The 12,533-nt window shown below is 41.8% G+C and overlaps 2 protein-coding genes across 6 annotated transcripts in view; both read left to right on the top strand.

Moving 5' to 3' along the window:
- Positions 1–9,505, top strand: part of OSBPL8 (oxysterol binding protein like 8) — an 84,208-nt gene extending 74,703 nt beyond the window's left edge. For all 5 annotated transcript variants that reach the window (XM_050324441.1, XM_050324442.1, XM_050324440.1 and 2 more), the window contains 7 exons: positions 505–594; positions 1,170–1,306; positions 1,609–1,794; positions 4,002–4,089; positions 4,475–4,577; positions 5,143–5,248; positions 5,478–9,505. In XM_050324441.1, coding sequence (XP_050180398.1) covers positions 505–594; positions 1,170–1,306; positions 1,609–1,794; positions 4,002–4,089; positions 4,475–4,577; positions 5,143–5,248; positions 5,478–5,613 — 846 coding nt within the window. In that variant the 3' untranslated portion in view covers positions 5,614–9,505. The remainder of the gene's footprint in view (positions 1–504; positions 595–1,169; positions 1,307–1,608; positions 1,795–4,001; positions 4,090–4,474; positions 4,578–5,142; positions 5,249–5,477) is intronic.
- Positions 9,506–9,862: 357 nt separating this feature from the next.
- Positions 9,863–11,735, top strand: BBS10 (Bardet-Biedl syndrome 10). The gene has a single exon (XM_050324463.1). It carries the CDS (start codon positions 9,933–9,935, stop codon positions 11,703–11,705), a length of 1,773 nt encoding a protein of 590 aa, XP_050180420.1. The 5' UTR covers positions 9,863–9,932; the 3' UTR covers positions 11,706–11,735.
- The last annotated feature ends 798 nt before the right edge of the window (positions 11,736–12,533 follow it).

Here is a 12,533-nt window from a genome sequence, read left to right as displayed (position 1 = left end):
GCACGTGGAGAGGGAAATTGTATGTGGGGGAAACATAAAAGGTGAGAGGCTGTGTTAAATGATAATTTTGCCTTGTCAGTCCACAGAATACATATGCAGTCTGTCAAAAGGCCAAAGAAAACCCCCGGTTGTTGCTGCTTGTGCAAGAGTTAATCTCTAGTAACAAATGGTCCCTGGCAAATTGGTGAAATTACCGTAGCAAATGACTCTGTCCTTCGGGATATTATTGTGTCACTGTTTTCTGCATTATTTACTGTTTTCTTGACACATTTCTTAGACAATACTTTTGCTTATCAAATCTCTTGAAATACAGCCTAAAGAAACTACTTAGTGTGGTTTTAGACTTCTTTTGGGAATTAAATAGGAAGAAGATATAATACTAAAAGCCATCAGGGCTGTTTACAGCACATTTCATAAACGCGCTTTTCTCCTTAACCCTAAACATAGAAACAAAAGTAATATGTTATCAAAATAAACATGAAACCATTTATTTTTATTTTGCAGCCTTTTTTGGGTAACAACGACAGTGTTAACCAAATATCAGGGAAAATTAAGCTTGGCAAAGAAGTTCTGGCTCTTTTAGAGGGTCACTGGGTAAGTAATGAGTGATGGTCTTTTTTAAATTCTGGCTGACAGTTGAGACAGGTGAAAATAGCAGTTACAAAAAAGACTCAAGTTTGAAAAAAAAAAGTTAAGTACTGCTTTTACAGAAAGTATTCAAGAAGGTATAGAATCAACATAGTGCTATTTGTAGCTGTTAGAAAATGGAGAAGTTGTGCATGTTTGAGTAGTGAATGAAAAAAGTGAAATGTTTCTTCACAATTAAGCTTGTGAAATGTTTTGGTATGTGCATTAGTACTATGAAGAATTGTTATGGCACCAACATGAAATATTTAAGCTTTTTCCAGTTCTTGTAAGATGACATGGCCTTCCTGGTTTTTGAACATGGTAATGATTCCATTGCATCTCTGCTCCAAGGTAGAACCTAGTACAGAAGGCAGAAATAGAATTTTAAAGTTAGCATATCTAAATATCCTTAACTGTATGCATTCAAAAGAAAGTAAATTCTCATTACAAAAAAAAAAAAAAAAGGCTTATTCCTCCCTTTTTTGTTATTTTGGCACTCTTTGATATAACTACAATTAAGGTATCAATCATATCTGTTACAGGACAGTGAAGTTACTATTACTGACAAGAAGACAGGTGTTTCAGAGACTTTCTGGAACCCAACATCTGATATCAAGCAGCGCAGATTACCTAGATACACAGTGAAGTTTGAAGAGCAAGATGACTTTGAGTCAGAGAAGTAAGTTGACTTCAGAAAGATGTATTTATTTTGACAAAACAAAACTCATCATCTTCTCCAAATTATAAGCAAATTATAATTTCTTTTCCATGTTTAATGATACTGGCCTGTAAAACAAAAAAATAACACTATTAAATATAAGATCATTATTTACAAACTTTACAATCATGGTAGAAATGTAGATAAAACATATTACAAATGTTCTGCTTAGAGCGTGGTCTATTTACTTAGCCTATAATTGAGGAAATAGTTTGCAATTATTTTGTCAACCAGATTCTGTCTGTATATTGTTCATCTGTCAGGCTTTGGCAACAAGTGACAAGAGCAATAAATAATAAAGACCAGACAGAAGCTACTCATGAGAAATATGTTCTGGAAGAAGCTCAAAGAAAGAGTGCCAAAGAGAGGAAACTTAAGGGTGAAGAGTGGACATGCAAGCTGTTTGATCAGGATTCAGTCACAGGAGAATGGCACTACAAATATGCTGAGTGAGTCTTGAAGTGCTTGTAGCAAAAGCTGCTTGTTAAATGCTTGAAGTAATGTTGCTGAGCCTCTTCCTGAGGCTTTAGGAGCAAAATTACTGAGACATATAGCTTACATATAGCGACAAATCCATACTATGTTCTAGATTTTGTTGGTCATGGCACCTTGGGGTTTGTTGTGCTCCCTTTTTCCCCCCTACACTGACCATAGATTTTCCATACCAGCTGGAAATGAGAACATCTAGTGTCTGAAAATCAGAGAAGCCTGTGCTTCATTGATTTGAGCTGTTTAATTTGTTATATATTAGAATAACTCTGAGAATAACAGGTTTACAGCAGTGGTTACTGCTGGGACCAGGTTGCTCTGCCTGGCTGTCGAATATGCCCTGCATACATGAGTGTGTGAATCAATTTGTGTGATTACCTGGATCAGAAGATGAAGATGTGGCTGTCTCCCTGACTGCTGGGATCCATTCTGTGTTCTCACCAATGTCGCAAAAGTCAGCTTGGAGCTGAAGCCTTTAGTTGTGATGGTTTTCATAGAACACCCACATTCAACTGATTGTTTTTCAGTACCCAGCATCGTTCTGTATTGTAGGGACTGTAAAAGTAAAATATCCAAAGATAATACATGCTGAGTTAAGTAACTCTGATGCCATGGATGATGGAAGTATATTCCTGTGGCTAAACCTGGGAGACCTTCTCCTTTCTGGAGAAGAATGGCAAATACTGGGGCAATGACCTAAGTGTAAATATAGGGAAGACTATGACAATCCTGAGTACTCTTCATGTCTTCAGGAAATTTGCAACTTGGAGGCTTCCTGGAACCAAGCAGAGAATCTGTGTATTTAGCAACTCTCAGTAAATTTATTTTCTGTGAATTTTCTTGGTTTCCTATTAAGTTTGTTCAGACTCTCACCACCAAAAACATCCAGTGCTGTTGATGCCTCTTCCTGTTAGAATGGCCCAGCTGAAATGACTGCCCTTACTCTCAAACCCTGTGTAAAACCATTAGGAAAAGTACTGTACTTCAAATCTGTTAGACTATCCCCTGCAGCTTTAATACCTATCTTGTTAATCTGCATTATTTCTTGTGTCCTTGAGGCCTTGCGGTTCAAGGATGTGTCATGGAAATTTTACTATGTGCTAGAAAGCACTGTCAGCATTCCCTGGAAGAAGCTTCTGTCTCCTTTTAAGCATATAATACTGGCTCACCACCTGGTCCATGTAGAGAGCATTTTTTTATGCTCAGTGTGAAAGATGTGGTCAGTGAGCAGTGGCATTTGTTAAGGTATCTGGATTATGGATTTAGGCATGTGGATTACAAATACAGAAGAGAGCAATGCCTAGTTCTTAACCCATTTACCTCAGATGGCATTTAATTCAAGTCAGGCTAAGCTAAGATGTAAGTGCAGGACTATGTTCACCGCATATAAAACATCTACAAACTATTTAAAAGGCATAAAGGAGCACCTGAAAAGAAATCCATGCTTAATCTACTCTCCCTAGAGCTGCATGTCAGAACGACCCTGATGCAGATCACTTGCAGTTTCTATCCTGAAACAGCTGTAATCAGTGGGGCCATTGGTCTTTGCCTTTGGCTACTTATTACTCTCCACTGAGCTACGTCTTATGCTTTTTTTTTTTAAGTTCTGTATCAGGCTGTACTTAGAAAAGCACTCTTAAAAATCAGAACAAGAAAACTGTGCATAGCTCATTAGTGTCTCATGAAACCAGTCTTGATTACAGCCCCCTTTGGGATGAAAGCAGGTTTGAGGTAACTGGTTCTTAACCTCTTCTTCCTAGGCATCTTTTAAAAGAAAAAAAAAATGCAACAAAAAGTTGTCAAAAACTAAAATAATTTTTATATTCCCCTAATTTCCCTGTTGTTCTAAAATAATAACTGTATCTTAAGCAGGAAATCTCTCCATGTTTGACAAATACATATCACTGGCCAAATACATTCATAATGATATTGTTGGTTAATACAATAGGTTGTACTCTTACCAGCTGGCTGAGGACCTGGATGTAAAGTTTATTTTTTGTCTCTCTTGGCCCTTTAGGTTAGGACTGGGCTATAAGTAAAAGATCAGATTACTTATTCCATGTCTGACTTCTATACAAGGAAGAGCTTTAGCCTCTTCATACTGAGTAGTTTCTGAGCAAGGAAATATCTTAATCATTGCAGTGTTAATAATATTTCCTTTTTCTAGTACCAGACCATGGGATCCTTTGAATGATATGATCCAGTTTGAAAAAGATGGCACAATCCAAACAAAAGTTCGACATCGGACACCAATGGTATGTTCCAGTTCTGATAGCACATGCAGCAATATCCAGGGACTTGTATATATTATGCATTATCTGTATAAAGGTCATTAAAGCATTGGCATTGATGGGAAGTGCTGTTATCCTACAAAAATGTTGTTTACCCAGTCCACAGTCTTTCACTTGTGTGTTGCATCCTAAGCAGTCAAGGTGAACTTAAATGGAAGGGAACATAAAATATGCAAACTTGAACTCAGCAGTTTAATGGGTATTATCCTATTAATGGGACTGCTTATGCCTCAAAAATTTTAATTTGGACTTCTATTGAATATTGTTCTTTTAACTGTAACTCTTAGAATGCCCTGCTTTGCTACAGTTCTGGTTCTCTGGAAATAACACATAAGTTTATCAATTTTAGGTTACTGTTCCAAAAATTAAACGGAAGCCAGCCAGTCAGAAGAAAGGAGAGTGTGGTTTCTCATCCCCAGAGCCTGATAACCAGGATTCCTCTGGGAGTGAAGGTATGAAAAGATACATTTGCATACAGAAATAATAAATTTATTTGACAGCTAAAGAGTTCAGAGTCACACATACTCTTTTTATCTTAATGACTGGATTATGCTTTATATCACCTTGGATACAATGTGAAGCACATTCTGGAAAACAAAAGGAGCAGAACAGCTCATGGTTTTAATTGCAAACTTTCCTGTCCTTTTAAATGCAGCGTAGGCAGGCTTAAATGCTGCACATATTTATACCTGGGGAAAAAGAATGGTGTTTGTAAACTCTTTTCTTTCTTAAAACAAGATGAATTGTTTTAATTTGTAGACTAGTATGTGGCTGGGGGCAGATTTTTGTTGTTGATAATGCGTGCCAAAATTAAACAACATGGTGAGTTTAAGATATTTCAAATGCTTAAATTGCTGTCCTTCTGTGCTATAGGTGACTCCGAAATAAAGTTTTCAATAGAAGATAGTTAAAAAACTTTCTCCTCATTTTTGCAACTGGTTTAGTTAGTCATTTGTACTTAATTCCTTTTTGGGGCTGAAGTCACTTCAATTACATCTGGCTTTTGAATCCTTCTAGCACAACTTCTGAAGCATAATACAAGAATAAGGAAAAAAGGGGCAGACCTTGGTGAACTGCAGAGTGCCATTGAATCTATAAAGGAAACGCAAGAAGACATTAAGAGGTAGTACTAATCAAAATGCTTTAAAATTGTTTAGAGAATAGTAATTCCATAGCTGGGGTTTTTTTCCCTTTCTGCTTTAGAGCCTTGCTGTCTTTATTCTTCTTCACAAATATTGATTGCTCATTGATATTTCATCATTTTCCCCAAAAGCTGCCTTCTGTAGGGAGCCTTAACATAGTAGAAAATTGTCTAGTTTGTAATTTACAGGATATTGTTTTCTATCTTACAGGGACATTATGGCTCTACGAAATAGAGTCTCTTCCAATTCACCACCTGCGGACTACCATTTCCTGCAGTTTAAGCACTATGTCTTCATTTTACTCTTGGTTCTACTACAGCTTATCATTAATTTCTTGTTCAAATAGGAAGTGTGAACAAGGGCCTTCTCAAACTGGAATGATCAAACTCTTACTGGGGACCATATTTTAAGCTGGACTTTAAACGATGCAATATTATCTAGAAGAACCATGTAGCAACAACTCACAGAACTTTGCCTCAGCGTTCATGGTTCAGAATCATACTCCTGTCTATCCAGTTGAAGTAAGAATTGTGTAAGTGCCAGTACACTCTTGCTCCTGGTGTGTGCCTCTGTCTCGTAGTCATACGACATCAGCCTTGTGTTTATATTACATCATACACTGTACTGATCAGTCTTCACCACAGAACAGATGAAGTTAAAAAGTCAGAGGTCAGACCCTGTAGGTAGAATGTGATTCCAATTATGGCAGAATGATAAACGAGCATACTTCATTACATATAAACTTATCATTTTTGTAACAAAGGAACTTCTGAAGTAGCCAACAGCTTTTGTAAATGGCATTGGGTGTTTGGAAGTAAGCTTTTGCTTAAGGTCAAACAAATACATTATTATACAAAAAATCATGAACATTAGGAACTGGCAAGTAAAAAGCTGAAGTCTTTAGGAAAACTGCAACATAATGTCCTTGGTTTGTTTTGGAAGTATGAGGTTTTTATCCTGAATCACTATAGGCTTGTAAACCAGCTGTTTTATAGTTTTAAAACTTCAGATTCTTCATAAAAACATTCCTTCATCTACTGTACAAAGCACGTTTTTAACAGTACAGCACCCAGGAAGGTACTGTCTTGGTCTACTCTCTCTCATGAATTGCAAATGTTAAGATTTTCTGGTATGTTTATAAGTCTTGATAAATCTACAGCTTTGAATTTACATTTGTGTACGGCCATGTCAGGGTAAGACTGCTGATGCCAGAACTCTTGCTTATTTTTGGAACAAAATGTGAAGATGAAGAGGTGTGTTCAGTGTGTAGCTTGAGCTGAACCTCCCAAGAGGTGGACAATGTAGAACAGGATTCGGGTACTGTCATGAGTTCACTTGCAAATGAAAGCATTTACAAGGGGAAGGTTCAGAAATTTTGCAGTGGCTAACACCACATACATCAAAGCAAATGAGAGGGAAACCCTGAGTACTTGTGAAATCCCTCCTCACTGCAAGTATATACTACCTGCCAGAATACATGAATGCACCTACTTAGTATGCTGTAGCCATACAAATTAATGTGAAGATTAAGTTTCAATTCAAAACCAGGGTTTCTAATGTTTTTTATTTGAAGAAATATATGCATGTGTAGAATTTGTAAAATTTCAGCAAAAAAAATTAGTACTGGTGTTTATCAGGTGAGTTCCTTGTGCCAGTCAAGTGCACCAAGTCAAGAAGGGGCTGTAGTATTGTAAAGATACTCTCAGTAGCCCAGACGAGACACCAGGAAGATGAGCGGCACAATATGAAGGGCAGGCAAGTTCATTTTTAGAAGATCCTCTCAGGAATCAAATCCATCCTGGGCAGTGGAACAGTTCAAAGGGCATGTTTGGCTTTTTGGCATGGCCAGGTTATCCCTCTGCCTTGGGCAGGCTCCTTGACTCACCAGGTGATCTGCCTTTCTGTTCTGCATCAGTCTCACTAGTATTTAGTGCAAATACTGTTTACTCTTTTATCTGTCTAACTTATATATTTCTGTGGCTGACAGCTTCACACACCTCCCCTTCTTTTTTACCTTTCCCCTTCTTTGAGCCTTAGCTATGTAAATGTTTATTGTGTAAGCAATCGACTTCAGCATACTGCTTACAGCTTCACATTAGCATGGTTTGGTCTTGAATAATTTTTCTGGAATGTGGTACCTTAAGCAGATCTTGCATCTGTGGGCAAGACCAAAGTCCCTTTGTAAACAAAAAATTACAAATGCCTAAGTCTCTAAGTGGAAACTGAAGTTGTTAGCCATGTATAAAATAGCATTAAGAAAGCAGAATATTATGGCTTTCACTTAACGTTCTCAGCCTGGAATTTGACCATTCATTATACATTCAGAAGTCAAAGCTTCACCTGTCTTAAGATCTACTCCGAGCCTTTAAACATATTCTGTACATGAGAATAATCCAGTAAGTGAGATTTGGGCCATGACTTCAATCCCCTAAAATAATACTCTGCTAAATTTGTGGTGCTGAAACTCCTGACTGATAGTTATAAGCTTCTATTTCCCTTGTAAAAAGAAATGTCCTTCTGCCTTTTCATGTTCATATTTTAATCACTTCCGTTCAAGACCAGTAGGTAACACAGTCTGTATGTATTTGTACGTGGACTGTGTGCTAGTAACTGGATTTGACCCAGCAAGCTGGCTGGCAGCTTGGTGTTGGACAAGGTCAGACTAAACAGATACTCTGTATCTGAAATTCATGCTCAGCTCAAGACAAGTAAAGCACTTGAATGGAGCGAGACAGAATCCCGATATGCTTATTTTCCCCTTCAACTTTGAGCTGAATTCTGTTGTAAAAGTGGTTTTAGTGATGATCTGAAAAGGTAAAGGATATGTGATGAAACTTTTTGAAAATTGCAGACTTCTTGACTGTATGATTAGATAAATTCTGAAAAGTAGTGAAAACCTAGTAATTCCTGTTCTGCTGGGTTTTATAGGATGTTCCCCCATTTGAATAGAACAAAGAAACTTCTTCCTGAATTTTTACAGTACAGCTGGTCACAGACATGTATGGAGCCTTTTCTTTAGTGTGTCACTATTGTCCTATTTAACCATGATGTGTAGCAGATCTTGACTCTGCTGCCTGCTTAAGACTGAGTTCTGCACATAATTATAAAAATGGATTGTACAGTTTGCAGGTGTCGGAGGGCTGTGGCCTCCTACTAGTTTTTAAGTTTAAAGCAGCACTTGTTTTCACATTTGATTTAGAAATCTTGTTTTGTTTGGGTTTCTTGTCCAGGAAATATTTTCAGAATTTGTTGCCATGTGGTTTTGTTGGGTTTGTTTTCAAATGCACTCTATGCCTTTAATTTGCCATTTAGGTACAGGTTGCCTAGTTGGGTACAGATGACCTAAGCTAAGAAAAAGTAAATATGCCATGTGAAATGCAATGGGTATCATTTTCAGCAGTGGATGATGTCTCTTGCATTCTCCTTTTAAACAGTTGACATTACATGAGAGTATATAGCCTGGTTGTTGTGTCATGTTTGGTTTGGTTTGGTGGTTGTTTGCTGCCCTCCTGTGCCTTTGGCAATTTTTTTTTTTGCTAGACTGGTGTTTATGAAACAGACTTGGGATTCAGTGTTTCCTATAGTTTCTTACAGGCTGTTACTTTTGATTATGTTTGTGTAAATAACGTATACAACAATTCTGTACATCTGTAAGTTTTAACTATTTTTATTTCAAGAGTATCCTCAAATCACAGAAAATTTAGCAGATATTCAAGTATTGTAAACAGTGCCTTCTTGATGGGTTTCTTGCTGTTCGGAGACATGTAAAGATTTGTCAAATTTGTGCCATATTGTAACATCTGATCTTTTGTGAGGGCTTTTGTGTTTGTGAACTGATTTTCCTGCTTAGTCAGACTCTGGGAGGGGAAAAAAAAACCTCTTAAAGCTCTTAAAAAATCTTTAAATTATTCCCTCTTCTTGGCTCGTGAGCCGAAAGCGGAGGATTTTTGGGTGTTTACAGTGAAGCTGCACTACTTTATAGTAATACAGAAATAGCCATAACGAAGTAAGAACTTCACGGGGAGATTATTTGGGCCTTTTCTGCTTAACTTTTTCTCCTTTCTCCCCTGGCCCGGCCTTTCCCTCTGCCAAGCGGGAAAATCAGCCCTCAGGACACAGCGCCCCCCCCGCGTGTCCCGCGCAGTCCGTCACCCGGGATCACCGCTCTCTGAGGGATCGGAATTGTAACGGGGCGGCCGAATCCGCCGCCGCCCACAATAAAGATGTGTCGCACCTCCGCTCAGCCTCTCGGCTCTGTGCGCCGGTCCCCGGGCCGGACGGATTCCTGCTCCTGCTCTCCCTGTCCCCGAGCGCACTCCCGCTCTCCCCGTCCCCCTGCCCCCTGTGCCGCCCCTCGCCCGGGCCGTGACGCGTGGGCGGAAGGGGCGGTGCGATGGCGGCGGCGATGGCGGAGCCGGTGCCGCAGCCAGGGCGGCTGTGGCAGGAGGCAGCGGCGCTGGCGGGGGCGGTGTGCGGCGCGCTGGGGCCGCGGGGCGGGCGGGCGCTGCTGCTGCGGCCCACGGGCGAGGCGGTGCCGACGCGGGACGGGCGGCGGCTGCTGGAGGCGCTGAGGCTGGAGCCGCCCGCGGCCAGGTACCGCGGCGGGGGGGCCGGGCGGGGCCAGCGGCGGCGGCTCCTTAACGCTGCCCGTGTGCCCGCAGGGTGATGACGGCCCGCGCCTGCAGCCACCGCGCCGCGACGGGGGACGGCGCCAAGAGCTTCGTGGTGCTGCTGGCGGCCGTGCTGGGCGGGCTGCGAGCGGCGGGCGGCAGCGCCGGGCTGCGGCGGGCGCTGCGGGCCTTCGAGACTCAGGTGCTGGAGCGGGCGGTGGCGCGGGGGCTGCGGCGGCACTGGCGGGCGGCGCCGCCCGGGCTCCCGGAGGCGCTGCTGGAGGCGCTGCTGGAGCCGTACCTGGCCGGCCGGCTGGGCTCCGGCGAGCGGCGGCGCCTGGCGCGGCTCTGCGCCGAGCTGTGCCGCCGCTGCGCCCCGGCAGCCGCCGCCCGCCCTGAGGCGCTGCGGGTCCTCGGGCGGCGCTTCGCGGCCCTGCACGCCGCGGTGCCCGGCCTGCCCCTGGCCAGCTCCACCGTCCTGCCCGGCATCGTTCTTAGCAGGGACTTCGCTGCTTACTGTCCGGCCGAAGGGGAGCTGCGGGCCGTGCTGGTCACCGAGCCCCTGCGGCCCGCCCTGACGGCCCCCGGCGTCGAGTTTGTTGTCGACTCCGAGGGTCAGTATCAGGCTTCCCTGCGCTGGATCACAAGGAGGACGGAAGCCTTAGTGAAACACTTGCAGAGCAACAACGTTAAGCTGTTACTGTCGAGCACGAAGCAAGACGAAGTAGTTATCTACTATGCCAAGCTATACGGTGTTTCTGTTGTAGAGTGTTTATTGTCAGAAGAAATGGCCCTAATCAGTGAAATCACCGGTGTCTCGCCTTATGCACCTTTTGGTGATAACATGTACAGGAAAATCACTGAAACTGCGGTGGCATCGTTTTGCCAGCCCTTGCTGCTAGGCTCCAAGAGGTGCGTCCACGTTGGCTTCGCCAGTGTGTGTGCCTTCCAGCCCCATTGCCTGATCCTTTGTGGGCCAGTCGATGGGGTCAATGAGCAACATGCTGCTGCTTTACAAGAGGCCTTCACAATGTTGCAGCAGCTGTTTAAAACAGTTGATCAGAAGGAGGAATGCAAAGCGAAAGGTGAAAGCCAGAACAAAGCTTCAGATGTTTGCAGTTGGCATTCTTTACCTAGTCAGAAACAAATCATAGTAGAAAATATTTCTTGTAATAGTGGCCAGGTTTCTGAATGTCAGCTGAAAGCGCTTAGTGATGAAACAGAGGCAAAAATTTTAGACTCTGATAAGAGTAGTTCACCGGTGGACAAGCAAAAGAGCTACAGCAGTGCTGTGTTAGCGGCATGTAACACTGATGGAGTGATGGCGTGTGAGCTCCTGGATGTTGGCAAAGGTCTAGAGAAAACACATTGCAGTATAGTTCCATTTAAAGAGGAAGAAAGTTGTGTAAGTATTGCACAGGATCATTCCAACTCCCTCATAGAAGCAGGATCAGTTTTGCCAGTAGGAGGTTACTTTGAAATCCTGTTACATTATTACATTCAGTACTATGCAAAACAGTGTCAGCAGTCAGAGGTAGCTGTCGTATCTAATGTGGTTGCTGATGCTTTGCTAAGTATCCCCAAGGCCTTGTACAGGACAACAGAACGAGACAGCTTTACCAAATTCTATCTCAAAGCCATTAATTCACTCCAAAAAAATCAGCCACTGCCAGGGAACAAGGAAGGCTTAGAGTCAGTGTATTGCAAATACCAGTTAGTCGTTTCAGTTCTTCATTGTGTTACAGAACTTCTCTCCATAGACTTAATAATTGGTATTAAGAGGCCAGTGCAAAAAATTGAGGACCATGACTCAGAAGATGACTTTTGAAATCATTAATAAAGAATGGTTTTGATTGTGTGTTGTTTCCTTATGTCTTCTTGTCAGATGGACATGTCTCAAAATTCAGTGCTAGAGACTAAAACGTATCTTTTTAGGCCTACAGACCTAATATGCTATTTCTTTTAGAAGAAAAGGGAAAAAAAAGGCTAGTCAGCTGAGGATAGCCTGGGACACCTTGGGAGAAGGTGTTTAGTCAGTTTACACACCACAGGGAGTGGTGTGTTTGGGCATGCACTGAGGTTGTAACAGCCTATGGGTTTTTCTTCATGCACTGTTTCCCAGAGATTATTTCTGTTTTGTTCTGTAACTCTTTCTAAGTATGGGTTGTCCTCCATGCAAAGTGAAAGTCAGGTACACATGGACACATGTTTTGACTCAGATCCAAATTCAAAATACAATGTAAAGTGCAGGCATACTGGTGTTAAAGAATGTTTTTTAAAAAAATCTTGATGTTTAATTCTCCTTTCTGCAGCCCTTGACAAACTTACATTCTGCCCCATGTGAAATTCAGCAGATTATTTAGAAGGTGCTCACTCCAACCACAAGGAGCATAGGTGCCTTCTAAGCATTGTAATCCTATTTGGCAGGTAACTGATTTACATCTACAGGCAGGTAGTTTGGATGGGGTTTTTTTTAATAAAAAAGACCCAAAAGCAGTTTTTAGAATGCATGAGTAATAATGTACAATAAGACTAGATTGAAACTGCATGCTGCATGCAGCTCTTGAGAATGGGAATGGTCTGTTTACATGGCAGGGACACACTGTTTTTGTTTGTTGATTGGTGTGGGGATCTAGTTGGAACAGACTTTTGCAGG

This window comes from Myiozetetes cayanensis, unplaced genomic scaffold, assembly GCF_022539395.1.
Source record: "Myiozetetes cayanensis isolate MyiCay16 unplaced genomic scaffold, myiCay2020 scf3, whole genome shotgun sequence".
In the NCBI taxonomy this organism is placed as follows: domain Eukaryota; kingdom Metazoa; phylum Chordata; class Aves; order Passeriformes; family Tyrannidae; genus Myiozetetes; species Myiozetetes cayanensis.
The sequence above is the reverse complement of the archived record's forward strand: the minus strand, read 5'-3'. Positions and strand labels throughout refer to the sequence as shown.